Source organism: Podarcis vaucheri, assembly GCF_965113315.1.
Source record: "Podarcis vaucheri genome assembly, chromosome: 1".
Lineage (NCBI taxonomy): Eukaryota > Metazoa > Chordata > Lepidosauria > Squamata > Lacertidae > Podarcis > Podarcis vaucheri.
In genome coordinates, this window is record NC_138759.1 from 90,777,075 (window position 1) to 90,798,124 (window position 21,050).

General features: G+C 41.6%; 1 protein-coding gene and 1 long non-coding RNA gene across 16 annotated transcripts in view; both read left to right on the forward strand.

Moving 5' to 3' along the window:
• Positions 1–21,050, forward strand: part of LOC309541279 — a 452,672-nt gene that overhangs the window by 97,688 nt on the left and 333,934 nt on the right. The gene's annotated exons all lie outside the window — the stretch shown is intronic.
• BIN1 (bridging integrator 1) overlaps positions 1–21,050 on the forward strand; it is a 110,600-nt gene that overhangs the window by 83,916 nt on the left and 5,634 nt on the right. For 4 of the 15 annotated variants that reach the window (XM_082238329.1, XM_082238337.1, XM_082238342.1 and 1 more), the window contains 7 exons: positions 1,818–1,946; positions 6,232–6,342; positions 7,965–7,988; positions 11,181–11,300; positions 14,711–14,830; positions 19,494–19,595; positions 20,606–20,716. In XM_082238329.1, the coding sequence (XP_082094455.1) occupies positions 1,818–1,946; positions 6,232–6,342; positions 7,965–7,988; positions 11,181–11,300; positions 14,711–14,830; positions 19,494–19,595; positions 20,606–20,716 (717 nt within the window). Of the gene's footprint in view, positions 1–1,817; positions 1,947–3,232; positions 3,314–6,231; positions 6,343–7,964; positions 7,989–11,180; positions 11,301–14,710; positions 14,831–19,493; positions 19,596–20,605; positions 20,717–21,050 lie in introns of all 15 variants that reach the window. The other 11 variants (XM_082238340.1, XM_082238343.1, XM_082238331.1 and 8 more) reach the window with 8 other exon arrangements.

Sequence of the window (21,050 nt, forward strand, 5' to 3'; positions counted from 1 at the left end):
GGAAGATTGCAGTGCAGATAAACACCCATGTTGCCTCATGAAATCAGGCAGTGGTCTTTCCCAAGAGTGCTGGGCCCTGCACATGCCAGTTCTTTTTATACTGAAAGCCAAAATGTAGGTTGTGTCTGTTGTTGTTAATAATGGATGTGTCCATTATTAAAAGCCCACTCCAGGTTTTCTCCCAAGTCCCCAACCCCCAATTTCAGAAGCCTAATTTAGATTCCCTTCCACCAGTTATATTTAGTGTTGCTATTGTTAAAGTAATTAGGAGTATTGCATTAGTCTTGCCATTCTGCTGCCATTTGCCTGGAGATCTTCTAGTTGATCTGAAATTACTGTATTTTTTGCACCATAACACTCACTTTTTTCCTCCTGGAAAGTAAGGGGAAATGTCTGTGCGTGTTATGGAGGGAATGCCTATGGGTGGCATGCCTACGGATTTTCCTCCTCTAAAAACTACGTGCGTGTTATGGTCGGGTGCGTGTTATAGAGCGAAAAATACGGTACTTTCTGCATGTGCTGGAATTTCTGCAGCTTTTGATTATCAGCCAGTTGATAAACATATGTATGAAATGACAGCACCATCTTGTGCAATAAATGTAGGTCTGCAGTTAAAAGAGTTACATCCAGAGATAAGCCACTGTGTTACAAGAAGCACTAAAAAGCAAAGTGTGTGAATCACGTGAATCTGTTATTTTGGGCACTATTGTGACCTGTGAAACTAGCCAGATTGACTGTTGAAGACCCCAGTATGTAGCTTAGCTTACTCAAGCAGATCTTTTCTGCTAGGCAGGGGCAGCATGACAAGAGTTTCGCACAATATTTTGACTGGGAAGCATTTTTTGAATGGTCAAGTAGCACAACACAATTGAAAACCAACCTACTGCTCTGATATTGCACCTAGAAATGAGACACGTTCCAGCTAATTTAGGTTTCTTAATAAAAAAATTCCTTCCAGTAGCACCTTAAAGACCAACTAAGTTAGTTCTTGGTATGAGCTTTCGTGTGCATGCACACTTCTTCAGATAGGTTTCTTAGTATGTTTGGTTGAAAGCATGACACCAAGTGAACATCTGAGAAAGGAGATGGAAGAGAAGAAAATCTTGACGTAACCAATCCAGATGGTACGACCCCCAAGTGTGGCCCATGATGTTAAAGAAAAATAAAAGCCGCAATGTAACTTGTAGGAGAATATGGATTCCCAGACCAGCATAATTTTTATTCTTGTGACATTTGTGGTTATTGCACAGGAATGCTGTGACTCCAAAAAGAATTGGACCCTGATTTCTCAGCCATATTTAGGATGCAGAAATGTCTATGTGACGCTGAACCAAGGTCACTTATAAAGAATGGGTTTAATATATCGGGAAGCCTGTTTTTAGGGATCAGTAAAGCTGGCGTGGGTATCTTCTTTCTCTGTAGGCAGAGAGGTTGCTGCCACGAGTAATGCTGCTGTCTCTCCTGGCTCCTCAGCACTTTTTTTTTTTGTAGTATGTAAACTCCCTCCTTGTCCTCCAGAAGGTTGCACAGACTCTAATTATGTATGCATGACCTATCTTATGCATATTAATTGTGTTACGCTTCTCCTCTGCAGAAGGGAGACCTGCCCACGACTGAAGTGTAACTAATGATGCGAAGCCTTCTTTTGGAAGTGTGTGATTGTTTCTCCGTCCTCCCATGTGTGGACAACCCCCCTAGACCTCCTTCCCCTCTAGTTGTGTGTGTTTTTTGTATTTAGTTTTTGCTAACCTGGTTCCTGTCTCTGGTTTTTTGGGTGTTGCTGTCTGTGCCGTCGCCATGTGTTCGCTTGCATGCAGTTGCGGAAAGGTCCTCCCGTGCCACCACCTCCAAAACTCACTCCGTCCAAGGAGATGAAGCAGGAGAACATCATCAACCTGTTTGATGACAATTTTGTCCCAGAGATCAGTGTGACAACCCCCTCACAGGTTAGCTTCTCCTTCTTCCCTGCCCTCCCTTGTCCCTTCCTCTATCCGCTTCACCTTCACCTAATTTTTTTTTTTTTGGTCCTTTCCTTATTAGAGGTGTCAGGCCATGAAAACTGCTCAGTGCATGGTAAAGTGAATGTATGGGAGGGGCCAATGTGATTTGAACTGGGCAAAAGGGCCAGTGAGTTTTCCCACCACATCTTATTGCCTCAAAAACTGTGTCTGAGGTAGATGGAGGCAGAATACGTGGAGAGGTTCCATCATTTTCCAATATCTTTCATCAAGGCCATGGAGATCAAACCTATTTCTCCCCAGCTAAATAGGAGAGTGAGACAGGAAGGCATTATTGTTTCAGGACATTGTGTGCCTACACCCACACACCCACACCCACACACCCACACACCCTCATGTGAAATGGTCCTAGTTCTGCAGCCAAGTGGAGGAAATGAGATTTGGATCAAGGGCATCCATCCCCACCCTTTAGAACAAACTTTCCTCCCGAGGCCCACATTCCTTTCTGGGGAGCTTTTTTGGGGGCCTGGGCAAAAGTGGATGGAGCACAGAATCTAGGGTAAAGTTTAGAAGCTCTGCCCACATAATTTTTCTTAGAGTGAGGAGGAATTGTCTGGATTGGGCCCCCTTCATAACTGGGCACTAGCATGGTCACCCTGGCTCATACCTTACTTCCCCTCACATGGCTGGGGGATTAAGAATTGTGAGATTCTTAAATATATGAATGTGGACTGTGCCTCACAGTGGTAACTTGAAACACCTGTGTGGTTTTAGCTGCCTCCAAGAAAAAAGTGCTTTCTTTTCTTACCAATGAGAGACAGATGGGTTTTGTGTTAGTGACTTTGGATGCTTTCATGCATCAACCCTAGACAGGTCATTCTTGGCCCTGGGCCTGCACTTAATATTTTTTAAAGTCACTAGCATCTGCCACCTCTTCAGAGTCTCATGGCCTCTCAAGCTACTATTGTAAAGCTTGAGAAACTGATTGAAAACAAAGTATTATGTTGTAGCTAATTGCCTGAGGTAGTGACTAGGCAAATGGATGATATCCACCACATTGTCCCTTCCCAGGGATGATTTAATTCTAGCCCTTGTGAGGGAAGAAGGAAGAAACAACAGCCTGACCAGTTTTCTGGCTACATTCTCATAACTTGCATCATCATCATCATCATCATCAACAACATTGTGATGTATAATTTTTTTCCATTATTCATAAAAAAATGACACCTCTAGCAGTTCTGTTTCCTGATTCCGCTCTTCCTTCCCTACCTCAGCGCGGTGGCCTGCGGCTTTTACCTCTTCCTCCTGTTCGACGGCCGAAACATTGCGTGAGGGGCCTGGAGTTGGGAGAAAAGGCAAGTGTAGGCCACAAGTTACAAGGGTTGTGGGATTACCTCACAGTAGTGGGGATGCAGGTCATAGTTCTACAACAGATTAGGATTCCTTATTGAGGGTGGGGAGCAAAGGAAGATATTAAGCTGCCACTTAGCTAGCTTTAAACCTGATTTTTTTAAAATAAATAAATAAATAAAAAGTAGGTCTTTGTCATTGCTAGAATGTTCTGAAACAAATTAACACAGAAATGAGCACCAAGCGTGGATTTCTGTCTGGCCATTTAGTAGCAACCATACATATATGGGCCAGTTCTAGTAGAACAGGGTGTGGAGCGGTTTGGAAATGATGGGAGTTGGAGTCCAAAAACATCTGGAGGTCACAACATCTCTCTCCATCAGGACTTGATTTTAGAAGGTAAGGGGAGTGTTTATGTGTGGAAATCTCTTGAGAGATGACCAAAGGGAAGGTTCAGAAGTAAAGGAACTACAAGGGAAAAAAGAGGACCCTGTAGGGGGGGGAAAGGCTTGTAGTACAAAATAAAAGAGGTTGTTGGGAGTAGTGTGTGGGAGCAGTGATTTGTTTACATTTGAGAGAGAGAAATAAATGAGCCTGTCTAGGATATCTTAGACTAAGGGACTTTTGGAAGAATGCCTGTGGAAAAACACCTGTAGAAAAATGTTATGTGAAAATGCAAAATCAATGATGAGCACAAGGTAGAATTAGTCTCACCATGAGGTACTGTGAGATTATTGTTTCATATGGCAGATTCTGAACAGCATTAGAGGCTATCCAAATTGTTCTTAATTTAGTATAATTTTAATGAGGTGGGAGAATGGAATTTGAAGCAGAAAATTCTTAAATGCACTGCTAGCCATGCAAAAAGGATCTCACCACCTGCTAGTGGCACTTTTCTTTCTTTCTCAAAATCCTGATATGTAGGCGGTGTGGTTTTAAAGTGGTTAATCGTTGGTAACATGCAATAGGCCGAATTTATAGCTTCAGTGAAACGTACCAACAAGCATTGCCTTTTCTTTTTTATTTTTCTTCCTGAAGACAAGAGCTCAGAGATAGCAGTGGATACCATGGGGAGCTAGGAAGGAGAGCAGAGGCTTTGCATTAATGGGGAAGCAGAGACTAAAAGTGAGAAGAGTTGCACTTTGTAGAGTCTTTTGGTCAAGGGAACCAAGGGGCTGCCTTCAGTGTAGGAATTCTGTCTGTATATCCCCCGATCATTTTGTTATCTGAGAAAGCCGTGGGCCACTGAGCAACCTCCTATCCTTGTCCACACCTATCTTTTCCTTGTAGCATGCCTCAACAACTCTTACACCATGTTTTATATCATACGTTTCTGTGGAAATATACTTGCCTAAACAGAGCATTCAGCTTGGGACGCATCCAGCACGGAGGACACCTGGCATGTACAGGTTTCAAATGGATGGGTTTGAGTCCTAGATCAGAAACCATAGGAAAAAACCTATGATCAATGTATTTCATGTATTATATGTGATTTTTTTCTGTGTGTGTGTGTTGGGCTAATTATTTGGGAGGAGAGGGAGGGCAAGCTAACAAGAAAGAGGAACCCTCGGCACATGGTGCAAGTAACTCTGGGGTGTCAGGTAAGCTTCTAGCATGGCTCTACCCTTTTGACCTGAATTGTTTTTTAGTCAAGCACAGAAAATGAATCCCTAGAAGGTCTTGCTTCATAAGAAATACTTAGGTGATCTGCTGTGAGTATTGTGTAACCTTTAAAAATCTAAATCTATTGGAGTTGAGATTATGAGACAGAAAACCGCCTTCATTAAAGCTTGTTCTGATATTGGTAGGAACTAGTGAATGACACAAAAAAAGTTAAAGTTGAAATATAAACTGCTGCTGCTTGGAAACTGTGTGGAAAAGAATGTGCTAGAAGTTTCTCTCTTGAAAGTATGTGGATATATCAAACTGATAAAGGGTTTTGCTTGGAAACAGCAGCAATTTAGTTTTCCTCAGTTGGTGCATTTGCATTAGTTTTCACCAGATATCCTGATAATTCAGAAATGTTTACTGCTGTGCCTTGGTTCAGAAAGGTTATATTGCATTACTTTGCCTTAGGACCAGAATAATTATCAAAGAAATTGCTGAAATATTTGGACAGAGCTCCTTTCAGAAACAGCAAGCTGGGAAAAAAGGGGTGCCTTGTAAATCATCTTTTTAGGAATATGGACATTAGTCAAAGTTTGAATGCTGCCACTGATGTGCTAATTTGCAACCCCAATAGAATTGCTTCTAGTTAATAAGATAACCTCCTGACTAAAAAGGGACCTTTTGGCTAGATATATAACTTGAAATGTATATAATAGGGAACTGGCATAATTTATTAATACTGGAAATAACGTCCGAATATGGAAAGCATTAGAATATGGGCAGGGGAAACAGATTGCAAAAGCTAAGATATTAAACAAGGAATCTACGGTGTTTCTGACTATGATGACACAGATTTGCTGCTGTGAGGCTCATAGAGAGGCTTCCACTGAAAATGCTGTGCACATCATACATAGTTTCCTTCTTTTAAGAAGTGCCTAAAGCAGTGGCATAGCTGTGCTGAAAGTTGCATGTGCAAGTATCTTGGGTAGGATTTAGGGACCCTGTTTGGAAAGATCACAGGTGAGGGTGACCTCAAGAAGACCCCTGATAAATATGATGGATGGTAACATGAAAACTGCTCAGGCTCTGTGGAATACTGATGCTTTGTTTTCACGGCTGCGTTTCTGCAAAAGTGTTGAGCGTACTGTGGCCACTGTGGCCAATTAATTAATATCCCAACAGCCACTGCTTGTACCATAGAGTTGTATGCATCTTTTTTTTGCACCTTAGCTCCTGGGTAACACCTTCTGCTTACCAGCCTGCATCCCATACCTGACTAATACGCAATACTGCTTTTCTTCCTTAATGCTGCAAGTTTGATGCCCCTGGGCCCTTCCAGGAGGGAGCCAGCCTGTTGGATTTTGATTTTGATCCCATTAAACCTGATAACAGCCCTGTAGGGAAGTCGCCTACGCCTGCTGCCCAGGTTGGTTTACTGCTGCCATTCCTTCATGAAATGTTAGACAATATAGACCTCATCAATCATGATTGGGATGGGTGTGTATGTATGTATTCATAGCAACAGAAGTACATGTGGAGACTTACAAAATGTATCTACAGAGTCTCACATGACTCTTCCTGATGATTTGCATTAATAACCGTAGCTTATGCTTTTTAGATGTTTCATGTACACTAACTTGGTAATTCTTAGAATAATCTTGTAGAGCAGCCCAGTGTTGTTTATTCTACACTGCTGATCAGGGAGCTGAGACTTGAAGAGATTGACTTGCCTAAGACCATCCAGGAGTCCATGACTGAGTTGAGATTTGAACCACAGATTTCCTGCAGTCAGTTATGAGTCAACCTTGGTAGGCTTCTCGTTGCCTTGTTGCCATTATTATTATTATTTCGACTGGGAAACTAATCTGTGGATTCTGTACACATAATACATAATATCCAGTAGGTAACTGCATTCTGCAGCCGAGTCTCTCCTTCAGGTACCTAGCATATCAGAAGTCTGCTCCACAGTACAGTGGTGCCTCGCAAGACGAAAAACGTGCAAGACGAAAGAGTTTTCCATTTTTTGAGTCGTTCCGCAAGACAAATTTCCCTATGGGCTTGCTTTGCAAGACGAAACTCTTGCGAGTTTGTTTCCTTTTTCTTAAAGCCGCTAAGCAATTAATAGCCGCTAAGCCGTTAATAGCCGCTAAGCCGTTAATAGCCGCTAAACCTCTAATAGCCGTGCTTCGCAAGATGAAAAAACCGCAAGATGAAGAGACTCGCGGAACGGATTCATTTCGTCTTGCGAGGCACCACTGTAACTTGCAGCAGAGCTTTCAGTGTGGCTGCCCCTCTTCTACTTTCTAAAAAACCAACTGAACACATTTTTTCTTTTGGTGAATTTTCCCAGCTGGATGTAAAAAGGTCTCCGTCTTGGGTGTTCCTTTCGTATTGTTATTAAACTGATATGCACCTGGATTTTTGTAGTGTTCTAAAAACTAATTTTTAGCTGTTTTATGGTATATTTGTAAATGCCTCGAGATGCATGCAAAAGGCAATTAATTAATTTAATCAATGGCTCTCCTACAGCGCATTATCTGCTGAGCCTGTTTAGCTTCACAGGAATCCAGCCTCATCTGGCAGATGCAGAAATTGTGACGTAGTGAGATGAAAATTGGCCATCTTGTGCAGTGTAAATTAGTAGCAGCTAGATTAAAGAACATGAGGGATGAAATGGATAATTCAAAATATCACACAATAAGCTTGCATTAATGTCAATGAATGGTATATTATTAAATGTGGTATCCAGTGCTGGACCTGAGCGGGAGGCAGTTTATGGTGTGTTACTCTCCTCTTCGAATCCCTTCCAGAGCAGGATTTTTTTTTGTGTTTCAGCATGTATATATGTTACTGATAGTGTAGGAGGCTCCTACAGGGAGAGCGAGGGTCATTGAAAATTGCCTCCCTCTCTCTTCCACTGATGGATATCTTTGTTGGAGGAATCCTCTGGGTGGTACAAGGAGACTTTGTATGTTTGCACTTTCTGTGTTGGCTGAATTAATGATGTCTCAATGTGTTTTTATTCCTGTTGCTCTTTGCTATGCTTAGTCTTTGCCTTGGGATTTATGGGAGGTAAGATTTCTATTAATACAGCTTTCAGTGCAATAAATTCTACCATGTGCTGCTTGGCATGTGTGAGTACTTCCTTCTGTCACTATCATTGCAAAGATGATTATTCTTGTCTTGACCTTCTGTTCTCATCCTCTTCAGTGCTATGAACTAAAGTGGTGTGGTACAGTTGCAACCTCTTCTGCCCTTTGTCTGTCATGCTGAGAAGAAGTCTCCATCCCCTGTGCTTTGATATTGCCTATTATTAATGGCATTGACTGAAGCACAAACCTTCTTGTTGCGATAATTGTAGACCTTACTGCTACTTTTTACCTTGTCAAAAAACAAACAAACCCCTGCATGCCATTTCCTACCTCTCAATTGTGTAGTATGCATACTTCTCAACTACCCCCAAACAATTCCTTATTGTATACAGATATTTAGTATAATGCTGTGCTTGCTGATTTGCTGCCGTGGTTCACTAATAACAGAGATTGGAGATCTCTCCAGTACTGCTGGAGAAATGAAACTTTCCTCCTTTCTTATTATGCTGCCAGATATTACACTGTAATAAATCAGTTGAAAAAGCCAATGGCTTGTAGTTTCCAGACTTTCTTCATAACATTTTGGGCATGTTGAGATATATAGCTTTGCTTGAGTCCACCTGCTAGCAAGTAACCTTTATTCTTTGCTTTTGTGCATTTCCTGTTGTCTTTATTAATTCTATATCTTCACAAGAGGACTTCTTACGTTCTAAGTTAAAATTTAAGTTTACTCATTTGGCTTACTTTATCTGCCATCAGATGTCTTTTGAGGTGTGATTGGTCTTTAAAAAGAATTGGCCTACACTGGTTTCCCATTGTAAATTCATCAAATTGTCTCAAGAAGTTGACTCCCTTGTCTTTCCTGACCCAAGAACCTTCAGTATTCCTTCTTCCTAAGCTTTTTCTCTGCTGTTTTCCCTCCTCCCTTTCCTCCTCATGTAAAGGTTTAGTGAATAGATTGTGTCCTCAGGATAGGTAGCCTTTAGATTTAGATCAACCACCCCAGAAAACTGGTGCGCTGTGGAAACAAGCACCATATTTCTTCAAACAAATGTGTATGAATCTCCCCACCTTCCATTATTTTCTGTGCTATTTTTTCTCATTGAAAATATATATTACGTGTATAGGTCCCCAGGCCACCCCTCAAATAATTTCACACAACACACGTAATTTTAGTTTTGGCTTTTGGGCACTATTTTGGCCACAACTTTATTAAAATACAAAATCTGTGAGTGGTTGTTTAGACATTGGTTATGACTATCTGCCCCGATCAAAAGCCAGTTGAAGGGAAAGTCAATGTTGGGAATCAGTTGAGCTGAGCGTCAGTCCCACGCCGCTCACCCAACCAGCTCCCCAAGGCTTGCCGGCCCTGGTCCCATGACAGGGATTGGATGAAATCGTGGCAAGTCCCAGGATTCCTTTAACGGAATTCCCTTCAGCACAATTGGAGGGGCAGGCACAGCCTATCCTGACCCCTCCACCACCAGCTTATTATAACCAATGTCTAACCACAACCTTACAAGTTGTGACGAATTGCTAAGTAGTAGGCAAAAACCAAATGGCACCAGCCAATCAGCCAAATGGCAAAATTCCTACTAGGCCCCTGCACCAAGGCAGACAACCCCATGACAGGCAAAGCAAGGTCAACTGGAAAACAGGGCGGGAGGGCAGGTGATCCAATGCACTCTGCAAAAGAGAAAGGAAAACCAGAGAGCCCCAATACTTAAAGGCTATGGTCCCACCCACCAATTTGCTACATGCAATTTGCCCCAGCAACCCGGTTATCCAATCAATGCACCAGGCAATAGCCATTAACCTGCCTGGCAACACAGGGTTGGCCTGGTGGCCCACACCGCAACACACACTCTCATTTAATTGGAGAATGCGCTTTATCACACAGCAAGGTTTAACTGCCCCAAAACATATAGCAGCCCAGTGAGTAAAGAATTGCTAGCTCAACCACCAAATTAACTGATTTAAATCTAAACATCATTGAGTACTGCATTACCAAAACTTCAGTGTAGGGAAGTTTTGGTTGTTGACTCATTTCATTCAGTATAAAAGCAACACAGAGAAGCTAGATAGCCCCCCAAATAAAGAATTATGACAAGTCTCACCTTAGTTAAAAGTACTCAACACAAGTTCTGGCTACTGATTCAGTAGCTTGCCACCCTAGTTAAAAAGCTTATTAAGCCCGACAGAAGGCATTGTTGTTCAAAATGTATTGTCAATAAAGCCAAGTGAGAAAAAGAATTGTAAGCTACTTGTGTGGGGTACCTTTCTGTGCAGTTGAGAGCAGCCCAATCAGATGAGAGATTGCAGTGGACTACCCATGTAGCTGTGCCTCAGCAACTGTGGTTGTTGAATGGAAAGCCAGTGTGTTGTGGCCTCTCTTGCCCAGTCATAGTGTATGTACAACCACTCCAGAAAAATGGTGCAGTGTGGAAAGAAGCACCATATTTCTTCAAACAAATGTGATCTCTATTTTCCCAGCTTTAGTTGTGATGTAGTATGTTAAATACCTACCCTAAAGTAGATAGAGATTATGAACCACCAATGTTTTGCTTCTCTCTGAACTGCAACCTTTAACCTAAGATATCTTCTGCTGCTATTTGCTCTGCTTGCTTTTGTAATATCCTTATGTCATGCTGACGGCGTGCTTCTATAGTTATTGCTGAAACCATTATTGGCTGAACAATTCATTAATTTCAGATTCAAAATATAGATGTTTTTAAGTGGAACATTTCTCCATGAAAGGTCATTGAATCCATGCTGATATTATCACTGTATGTAGTTTGCTTCTTGTCAGGAACTACCTTTAAGTCTATCTAGCAGTGTTTTGTTGCTAGTTAAGCATTTACCTAAAAAAAATTACATTTAGTGATTGTTCCTTCTTTAAACCCCTGCTCCCACCCTCTGCCAGCAATGGTTATTCTTTAATATATTTTTTTAAGGACATAATCACCTTCCCCCCAGGATCCATCCAAAATTATGGTGCATTTGACTCTTACCTGTTCCACAGTTCTATTTACCCTGGGATTATTTCATTGTCTACTCTGTCTTACTTCTCACTGCACTCTTCTCATTTTTGTAACTTCATGTAACCATGCCTACTGCTATCTCCTCCCATCTCTGTTTCTCTCTCCTCCCTCCTTCAAATTCTGCCCATCAGCCGGAAAAGACTCCATCTAGCAGCGTTCAATCTATGGATCAGTTTCCGGCCGATAATCCTAACAATAGTGCGTTCGAGGTGGACTGGCCTGACCAGCCCACTGAGACTAAGATCAGCCAAGTAAGTGAAAGCATTTGAAGTGATCATACATTTGAAATTGTCTTGTTCTGGCTGGTGTGCTCTAGTACAAGCCTTACTCAGTTGTTATTCTTTGGAATGCATTAGGCTGGGGCAAATTTAATGACCTCTTGCTCCCAGCACTCTTCCAAAGGAATTAGAATTTACCCATTCCCTAGGCACGATAGTAAAGCACATCTCCTTAACCGTTTATCTGGACTGGGGGGAAACTGGTGTGGTCTAGTGACTAAAAGTAATAGCTTGGCACGGAAATTCTAGAATTATTTTATCATTGGTTTTAGGGATTGGTGAGCAGCCGTGTACCCATAATAGAGATGCATTGCATCCCTTGAGTTTTTAAAGCTGAATGTTCAGAAAACATTGGAGGAGGGTTCTCTGAGTGTTCAACTTAATATTTGAAGGGTTCAATGCCAGCCCACCTCTGCCTGTTTCCCTCTCTCCCAAGGAAAAGGACTAACTGTGGGGAAGACAGAATGGGTATCAGGTGGTGGGAGAGTGATGTAGAGAAACACTCTTTTATTTTCTTTTGGAATATTTACTGCTAAAATGTCTAATAAAAATGCTTCCAGTTTCTTTATAAATGTATGTTTTAGCATTTTTTTGAGTTCCTCGTAAATCATGTCCCATTTTTTTTTTAATTTGGGGACAAGTCCGCCACTTGTGGAAAAAGGTTCCTATGGTTTGTTTACACCTCCAACACTTGTTACTATTGTTTTTATTAATTTTAGCTAATTTGGATGGGGTCAGGTACCATCTGTAGGTCATTTTCATAAAGTTTTCTTTAATCAGATAGTTCACTATAAATTTTAAATCTTTTTTCCCATAATTCTTCCCATTTTTCCATTTCAATTGGGTAGCCGAAATGAGCTCACTTCACCATCACTTCCTTTACTTCTTCATCTTTCAAATAATAATCATCTATATGTTTTTGATAATGTCTTCCTATTATTTAATATTAATTCTTTTTCTAGGTCTTACATCTTTGTATCAAATCCATTTGTTTTTAAATCTAATTTGAAGATTTCATTTAGGTGGTAATATTGTAGCCAGTTCATCCCTGTCTGTTTAAGTTCTTCATATCCTTTAAGTTTTAATTGGTTATTTTCTTCTTCTAATATTTCTTTATAGGTGAGCCAATTAATTTCCATGTTTTTCTTTTTCACTGCTATTGCCTCTACTGGAGACAACCATCAAGGGTTTTTTGGGTTCCAATAGTTTATTTCTCCCCCATACTGTAAAAAGTGATCTCCTTCTTATATGGTTAAGGAATCCTCTGTGCATTTTGACTTTGTCATATCCAAGATAACCATGCCAGCCGAACCTATTGTCCCGGCCTTCAATGTCTAGTATATTGGCATTTTTAGTAGTATCCATTCTTTGAGTCATACTAAACATGCAGCCTCGTAATAAAATTATAATTTAAGGTCTGGCAGCGCGAACCCTCCTCTGTCTTTTACTTCCATTAGCAGTTTAAACTTAATCCATGGCTTTTTGCCCTGCCGTATAAATCTAGCCAGGTCTAGGGGCAACTTCACCTTCTGTTGCATCCCTTTCTCTTTCGTCTTGCTGCTTGTCTGTCTCAAGATGGCAGGAGCACAAACAATGACCCGGCACTGAGCGTGCTAGTCTGGAAGTCTTTCTAGCAGTGTTTTGTTGCTAGTTAAGCATTTGCCTTCGTTAAATATTCTCAAAGCCATTGAGAGAGGGTATTCTGTAGATCCAGCTCTATGTTTTGTACAACAGGAAAATAAGCTTCCCTGGATGGGATTGTGTAACCCACCCACACCAAAACACAATTCAATGAGACCTCAATGAGCATTGTGCTGAGGGTGTGTATAGGGAATGAATATTCAAATGCACATCTGCATCAGTTGTTCACACAGAAGTTTACTCTACAAGTTGATTTCCCATGCTGTTTCCTCCTGAAGAGAGCCAGGGGTTGTGGATTGTGATAGATATTGTGACATCAAAGACCCATATATTGGTGGGATGGGAAAGCTATTTTAGGATATATGAGTATTTTCAATACTCAAATATATTTAAAAGCAGAATCAAACAGCCTGATATAAATGTAACTGATGCAGATATGGGCTGCCATAACCCAGAGACTCTGCTTTGCATGCAGAAGGTCTCAGGTTCAATTCCCAGCATCCCCAGCTAGAGCAGGAAGAGACTGCTGTCTGAAACCCAGTCAGGGTAGACAATACTGAGCTAGATGCCTTCCTATATTCTGATATTTCCCCCAGCAAGGTGTTTGAGCCAAAGACACAAAGAAGAGATAGGGGTTTTAATCTTTATAATACGACTTTTGCAACAAAATAAGCTATACAGTTGAGAGTCCAAATAAAAGGACATGAATATTTTATGACATAAAATAAATTACCCCAAATGTTATAAAATAAGATAAACCAAAATATCAGATAAGCTTGTTAAGTCCATACTCAAATTCACCTCACAGTTTCAGGCTTTACTTTAGCTCACTATAGATCATATATCTATATCTATATCTATATCTATATCTATATCTATATCTATATCTATATCTATATACAGGATCTACCGGTACATATCTATCTGTCTGTCTGTATATATTTATATATACTGGTAGATATATAGATATACATATTCTGTGACTGGAAAACCACAGCTTAAAAACAAATACATTTAGTGGTCTTTCCTTCTTTAAACCCTTGCTCTCACCCTCTGCCAGCAATGGTTATTCCTTTTATATATTTTTTAAAGGACATAATCACTTCCTTCTGTGTTATGGAATTAAATCTACTGAGATGCTAAATTCAGTGACAAAATTCAAAATGTGGCCCCATTCCAATCTTCTGCAGCAGAGAAGGTGTCACTGAGACAGCACGGCACTGCCTTTATGGATTTGGCAGTGCATAGAAGCAGTGAGGGAGAAAGCAAGAGGTACTTAATGATGTAGGAGGGATTTTTAGAAATATCCAGGGATGCCTTGACAAGGCTAAACCAGGACAGCATCCTCTGGAGAACAGTGCTGCCTGATGCTTGACACTGGCAGTCTTCCAGGGCAGTTCTACTTGCACTGCCTGTAACCATGGAAGCTCCATCTGCACCCTAACAACCCACTCCATCCCAAGGTGAACTACCCTGGTCAATAAATGGAGGCACTTTTGCCAGACCATTGGCTGCAGGGGTAATGTTGACCCCACCTTCCCCCCAGGATCCATCCAAAATTATGGCGCATTTGACTCTTACCTGTTCAACAGTTCTATTTACCCTGGGATTATTTCATTGTCTATTCTGTCTTACTTCTCACTGCACTCTTCTCATTTTTGTAACTTCATGTAACCATGCCTACTGCTATCTCCTCCCATCTCTGTTTCTCTCTCCTCCCTCCTTCAAATTCCACCCATCAGCCGGAAAAGACTCCATCTAGCAGCGTTCAATCTATGGATCAGTTTCCGGCCGATAATCCTAACAATAGTGCGTTCGAGGTGGACTGGCCTGACCAGCCCACTGAGACTAAGATCAGCCAAGTAAGTGAAAGCATTTGAAGTGATCATACATTTGAAATTGTCTTGTTCTGGCTGGTGTGCTCTAGTACAAGCCTTACTCAGTTGTTATTCCTTGGAATGCATTAGGCTGGGGCAAATTTAATGACCTCTTGCTCCCAGCACTCTTCCAAAGGAATTAGAATTTACCCATTCCCTAGGCACGATAGTAAAGCAGGGTATAAATAATAAATTATTATTATATTGTTGTTCTTATTAATGAGAAGGGGCAGGCAGGCAGGCAGGCAGAGACTACAACCTCCCCTCCATCCAAACAAACAAAGGCTTATTCACTGCCTACCTACCACTCTGATAATTTTCTTCTCTTTGTGTTTTCAATGTAGGGAAGTTTTTAAATATTTGATGCTTTGATGTGTTTTAATAGTCTGTTGGGAGCTGCCTAGTCAGATGGGCAGCATATAGATAACAGAATTATTATTAAGTTCAACAATTCCTAATTTGTTCAAGAGAGATTTTGCTGTTAGAAGTGTCAAATAAAGCAAGGGTTGCTATGTCCTGCTGCATGTGGGATGGGAGTGCGGGGGAGATCGTGAAATTTTACCTAGGCATTGTTTATCCTGCCTTGCTGAGTTTCCCTGTTGTCAGAATGCATACTGGTTCCTTGTGTGTGGCTTTGTTTTAATGGAGTGTGGCCCACAATTATTTATACCAAGTGTGGAATATGTGTGTATTCTTTGGTATGATTCTCCTGAAGTCATTGGAATAAGCTGGTGTGCTTTTAACGAGATTTCGTTTTCTGCACGCTGACAATAATGTTTTTGCAAAATTGGAGCATTTATCACTTAGCAAGTTTCATTCCTCCCCTACTAGGAAAAAAGACTGCATTTTCTGGGGCTTGGTAGTCTAGGGAAAAAAAAAATTAACGGGGAACATTTTGCAAGGTGTAGAGAAGCAGGATAGAGAGTACTGTGTGTCTCTCTCCCTCATCATACTTGGAATCACTTGACAATGTTGATGGGCAGAAGCCTTGGGACAGGTGGAGAATTATTAATACGAATTATTATTATTAAATATTTATTCATACAATACACCATTAATGTGAGAAACCAATCAAGACTAGTCCTTGATTGCTATATGAAACCTCCAGGTTTAGAGATAGTATATCTCTGAATATTAGCTACTGGGGAGCAACATTGGGAGGGGGCTAGAATCTGAATATACCAGTAGATTTCCCATATTGGCTAATGGGAAACAGGATGCCTGACATGATGGACCACTGGTCAGATTCAGCAAGGGTCTTCATATGGAAGCTAAACAGAAATAGTTGCAGTTTCAATGGAAAATAATAGATTACTAAAAGGGTTTTGGAATGCCCTTTCAATACTAGACTCTCTCAGTCTTGTGCATCAGAGCATATCTATCCTGCATCATGTTGCCTTTATGTAGCATGTGGCTTTGTAAGAGCACTTAAACAGTGCCTGTATCTTCTTTGCTCCTATATATTCTAGTTCAATATATAGCCAGTTCAGTTAGCTTTGTGCCAGTTCCATTGTAGTGTTTCAACAAGAAGACTCTATAATGACTTCTCTGAAGAGGCCTATTAGGAATAGTGCCATCTTGGACAATGGCTAGTCAAGTTGTTTAGTGCAGAGATCCATACTGGAAACCTTTTGAGAGCAACACTTGGATGTGATTTTACTTATCCTAAATTGCCAATATGTAAGTTTCAATCAATGGTGGCAAGTGGCATATGTTCTTAAAGCCCTTGTGGACTAAAAGGAAATGTGACGAGTGTTCATTCATACACTGGAAGATAGAATGGGCAGCTTTAATGATGTGCATAACATTCCTTTCTACATTACCTACCCACCTGTGCCACTGCCATTTCCCTCATACTCCACTATGTAGATAAATAATATACATTTGGGTCAGCATGAAAATGACAAGCCCAGAAGAAAGCCTTATCTATTTCACTAATGGGGAGTGGTATTATTATTATTATTATTATTATTATTATTATTATTATTATTCTGTTAAAAAAGAATAATCATTATTGTTTATACCCCTATCGATTTGCATATTTTATTCTTCTGAAGAAAAGAAATGTTGGTAACATCAACAAAGATTTCCCTGACCTTATCAGTTTCCCCAGAGATGTGGGGAAGGGGGCAGCCATGGAAAAAAAGGAGGAAGGAAAAAAATGTACTTCAGTTGCAAAGCTTTTGTTCATAGATGAAAGGGGGGAAAAGGCAGGAAGACAGAAAAATGATTTGTATATCCACCATCCTTCAAGGCAATTGTTTTTTGAAACTTCATGTAAATGCATTGAAAACTGGACTTCTATCTTTAACAAATGAATGCAAATGGTAGGAGAGAAGCCAAAAAGCACCTTAAATAGCATTTTGGAACTGTTCACCTCAGTAGGTGAACCTTTCAGCAAGTCAGGTCCCCTGTTCCTTAGGCTCCATTATCAATCTTTTTTGGTTTTAATCTCTGATAAATGTTTCTTAGCCTGCATTCACACGGCAGTTTATTTTGTTTTCCTGACATTTCCCTAACATAAATTTCTGCTTTATATTCCAGCTTTCACACAACGTTAAAGACACTTCCAGAAACAGAGCGGAATGTAGCTTGAGTTTAGTGCTCATTCCTGCGTTATTTGCAAATGGATTTTTCTTCTTCCAGAAATGAGTGCTAAACTTGTGTTATAGTCTGCTTTATTTCTGGAAACGGTTTTTATGTCACCTGAAAGTTAAAATATATGGCAGAAATCAACAAGGAAACACAGGGAAAATATAATAAACTGCTGCGTGAATGCAGCCTTACTGTAAGATTGAGATGCATGTAATCCCTATTGATTAACTGCTGAGAGATAGGAAATTGGATGGGTTCTCACTAGTCTCTTCTTCAGTGGCCAGGTGGTGGCAGTCTTTGATAGCATTGATTCTCACTATATGCTGCCAACTCTGCACAGCCTCATGTGGTATAACTGATCAGGGTGTATGCCATCTTCATATCTGATCTGATGGTCTATTATTTAACTGCTGCTGACTTAGAACAGTGAACTTGGTGACCAGTTGACCCTGGTCCAAAAGACAGCTTCTGTTGTTCTGTTGTTATAAGGGTCTGCTGTTATTAGGAAGCGCACTGCCAGATTTCATCAGACTTTCCTTTCCTAGTCCTGCAAGCAATAATTTTGTCAGCCACGTTCAAACGTTTTACTCAAGGTGAAGTGCGTCAGTTTTTGAAGCTATGCAACTGTATGAAGAGATACAGCAGTTTTTGCAGCCATAAAAGAAACGGTAGAAACTATGCAATCATGCGGAAGAGAGAACCTTCTGGGCACACTGTTGGCTTATGTGGAAAAAGACAGGGTCAGCACTGGAAAACTTGAGAACATGAGGTTGTTTTCAAATGTGAGGTTTAAAATACCTCTTGCTTCAAGCTGCTTTGTTATGCAAATGTGAAACCTTCATTAGTTGGATCAATTTCATAACCTAAGTTGCGCTTCGGAACCCCCAAACATACCCCCCAAAATGAAGATACACAGGATTTTAGTTAAAATTATTGGCAAAATTTAGGCCACAACTTTATTAAATACAGAATGTGAGTAGTATTGGCTTAGGCATTGGATTCACCCGACTATATCAGACTCCCATCTGCTTCGCAGGGAATCTGATAAAAGGGTGAAACACCGCCAGAGGGAGCCCCGCCGGTGAGAACCGACTTGAGCTACCCCGGTGTCTCCGTGGGGTCCTGGTATGGCCCTAGCTCCTACCACGAGGTTTCGGACAAGACCCAGGCCAACCACTGATTCCTTTAATGGGATACCCTTAACCTTGGAGGGGCAGGTGATGGCCACCCCGCCCCTCCCCACATATCACTGATCCAATGCCTAACCGCCAAAGCTTACAAAGTTGTGACAATTGCTACGTGGTAGGCAAAAACCAAATGGCCATGCCAATCTGCCAAATGGAAAAATCCCTACCAGGCCCCTGTTGCAAAACAGGTGACCAACAAAGTCCATAGCAAGGCCAAGTGCACCAAGATAAAGGGCGGGTGGGCGGGCGTTCCTCTGTGCAAAGGCAAAGAGGATCAGCAAACAACACACAGGGCATAAAGTTTTGCAGCCACCCCCTAAGCCACACCATTGGCTTTAGGGTCCAGGAAATATGCAAAACGACCAACCAGCATGGAGCAGGGCATAGCTCTGCCCACCCCAGCAGATGGGAGGTGCTTGGAGGTCCGATCGCAATACGTACCCTCCGTGAAGAGGATCCGATTTAACGCAAATAGTGCAGGAAACCCCTCAAAGGTGCACCTCCTGTAAACTTGACTCATGAAAAATATCTGAGATGGGTGAGACTGACCCACATAGCGCAACCACAAAGACTTAATAAGCAGCTAACTCGATGAGCTCCAGGCTACATTCCAGCCCAGGGTCATTTGCTCTTCCTCAAAGTTGTGCAGCTTGGATCTGTGCCAACACATGAACTTGGGATACCCAACTGGTGCCGATACCTGACTGTTTTAACAGTGTGGGTGCTGCAGTCCAGCTAAGGACTCAAACTCCACTCAGCACTGAGCTGCAGATGCTCATAATTCTGGCAAGTCCTAAAGATGTGGCAGGTCATGCTCTCCTGGGCATGCTGGGGTTCCAGGAGTTTAACTGGCTTTTGTGTTGCAGCCCACAGAAGCCGCTCCTGCTGGTGCTGAGGCAGCTGGCAAAGAAGCAGCAGCAGCTGGAGCTGAAGCAGCTAAAACCGAAACTGACTCAGGATCTGCCTCAGTAAGACCATAGGCAAGGGAGAGGGGTGGCGGTGGTGGGATCTCTTTCTCCCATGTTGCTGGCACACAATATATAATCACTGTTTCACTTAACTCAGTCAGATGGGAACCCGTCAAAGCGACACTGTTATAGCTTCTGTTCTTCAAGTAGTACAGAATCCTTGATGGAGGGGCCCAATTTGCTGGGTTGTGACTGTTGAACAAAGCCCTTTAATTATCTGCAGGTGGTCTTCCAGAAGAAAAATCTCCCCTTTGATGCAAACAGCAAAGCATGTAGCAGCAGCAGTTGCAAGTGGTCTGAGTCAGAAAGAATATCTCCACTTTTCTCCCCAGTCCCAGTTAATCACCACCCTGGCTCTTTCATGTTGTCCAACAGCCTTTGTTGCTCTGACAGATCCCTCCAGGCAAACCATGAAGGCTAAAAGCACAGAACCCTTTCTCATTTCCCCTCCCTAAGTTTTGATTCCACTTTCTCACCATGTCTGGCTCTGCTAAGAAATTTGGCCAGAGGCATCAAATTTGTTGCTCTTACAAGGTCACTGAGTTGTTAGTTCTTGTGCATGAAAATGATACTGAGGACATAGAGGTCAGAGGCTACCAAGAAGAAGACAGGTAGCAATTTCAGATCAAGGAAAGGGAATAAAAAAGATTTAGAAGAACTTCTGCCTCTTACTATGAACCTATATCTCCTCTCACCCTTGTGACAGACACCTGCTGTGTGTTCCATAATCTTTATACCACCCTGATTTCCCCTCTAATATTTGCCACTGTCTGTGATTCCCTTTTTAAAATTCCCATCTTGTCATGAGTCATTCTCTTCACCTTAATGGCTACTCTGGGCCATAAATTGTAACATCCACATGGTGGAGGAAAAACACACAATACATTGGCGTTGGATTTTTGAATAATGGGGTGAACCAGTTTAGTGCAGTGGGGTCTCATTTTGCCAAGTGTCTTGTTTCAAGTGTTCCTTGTTGTGTTTTCTTTGCCTCCCTTCACTGCTATGCTTAGAGCTCTCTGCCTGCTGTAGTTGTGGAGACCTTCCCAGCCACAGTCAATGGGACAGTTGAAAGTGGAGCCGCTTCCGAAAGGGCTGACATGCCACCAGGCTTCCTGTTTAAGGTGAGTGTGAGGAAGAACTTTCACCTCAGCCGGACACACATTCCACACCAATGTCCATTAAAATGAATTTGTGTTTCCTTGTCAGTTAAGTGAAGAGTAAAGGCAAGCCAAAGGGAAGAGACAGGATCAAGCATCATTTAGTTCATCGAGAAACCTTGTGCACCATCGTATGGGTGGCTTCCAACAAGTTAGGATCTGTTGTTTCCTCAATGTTAGCCAAAAACATAGCCTTCATAGTAGCATAGAGGACTGTCACAAAAGATACATGAGCTGGACCATTTCTGCCCCCTTATAATTCAAGCACTGTCCCAGGCATCTCTTTTTCTAACTTATT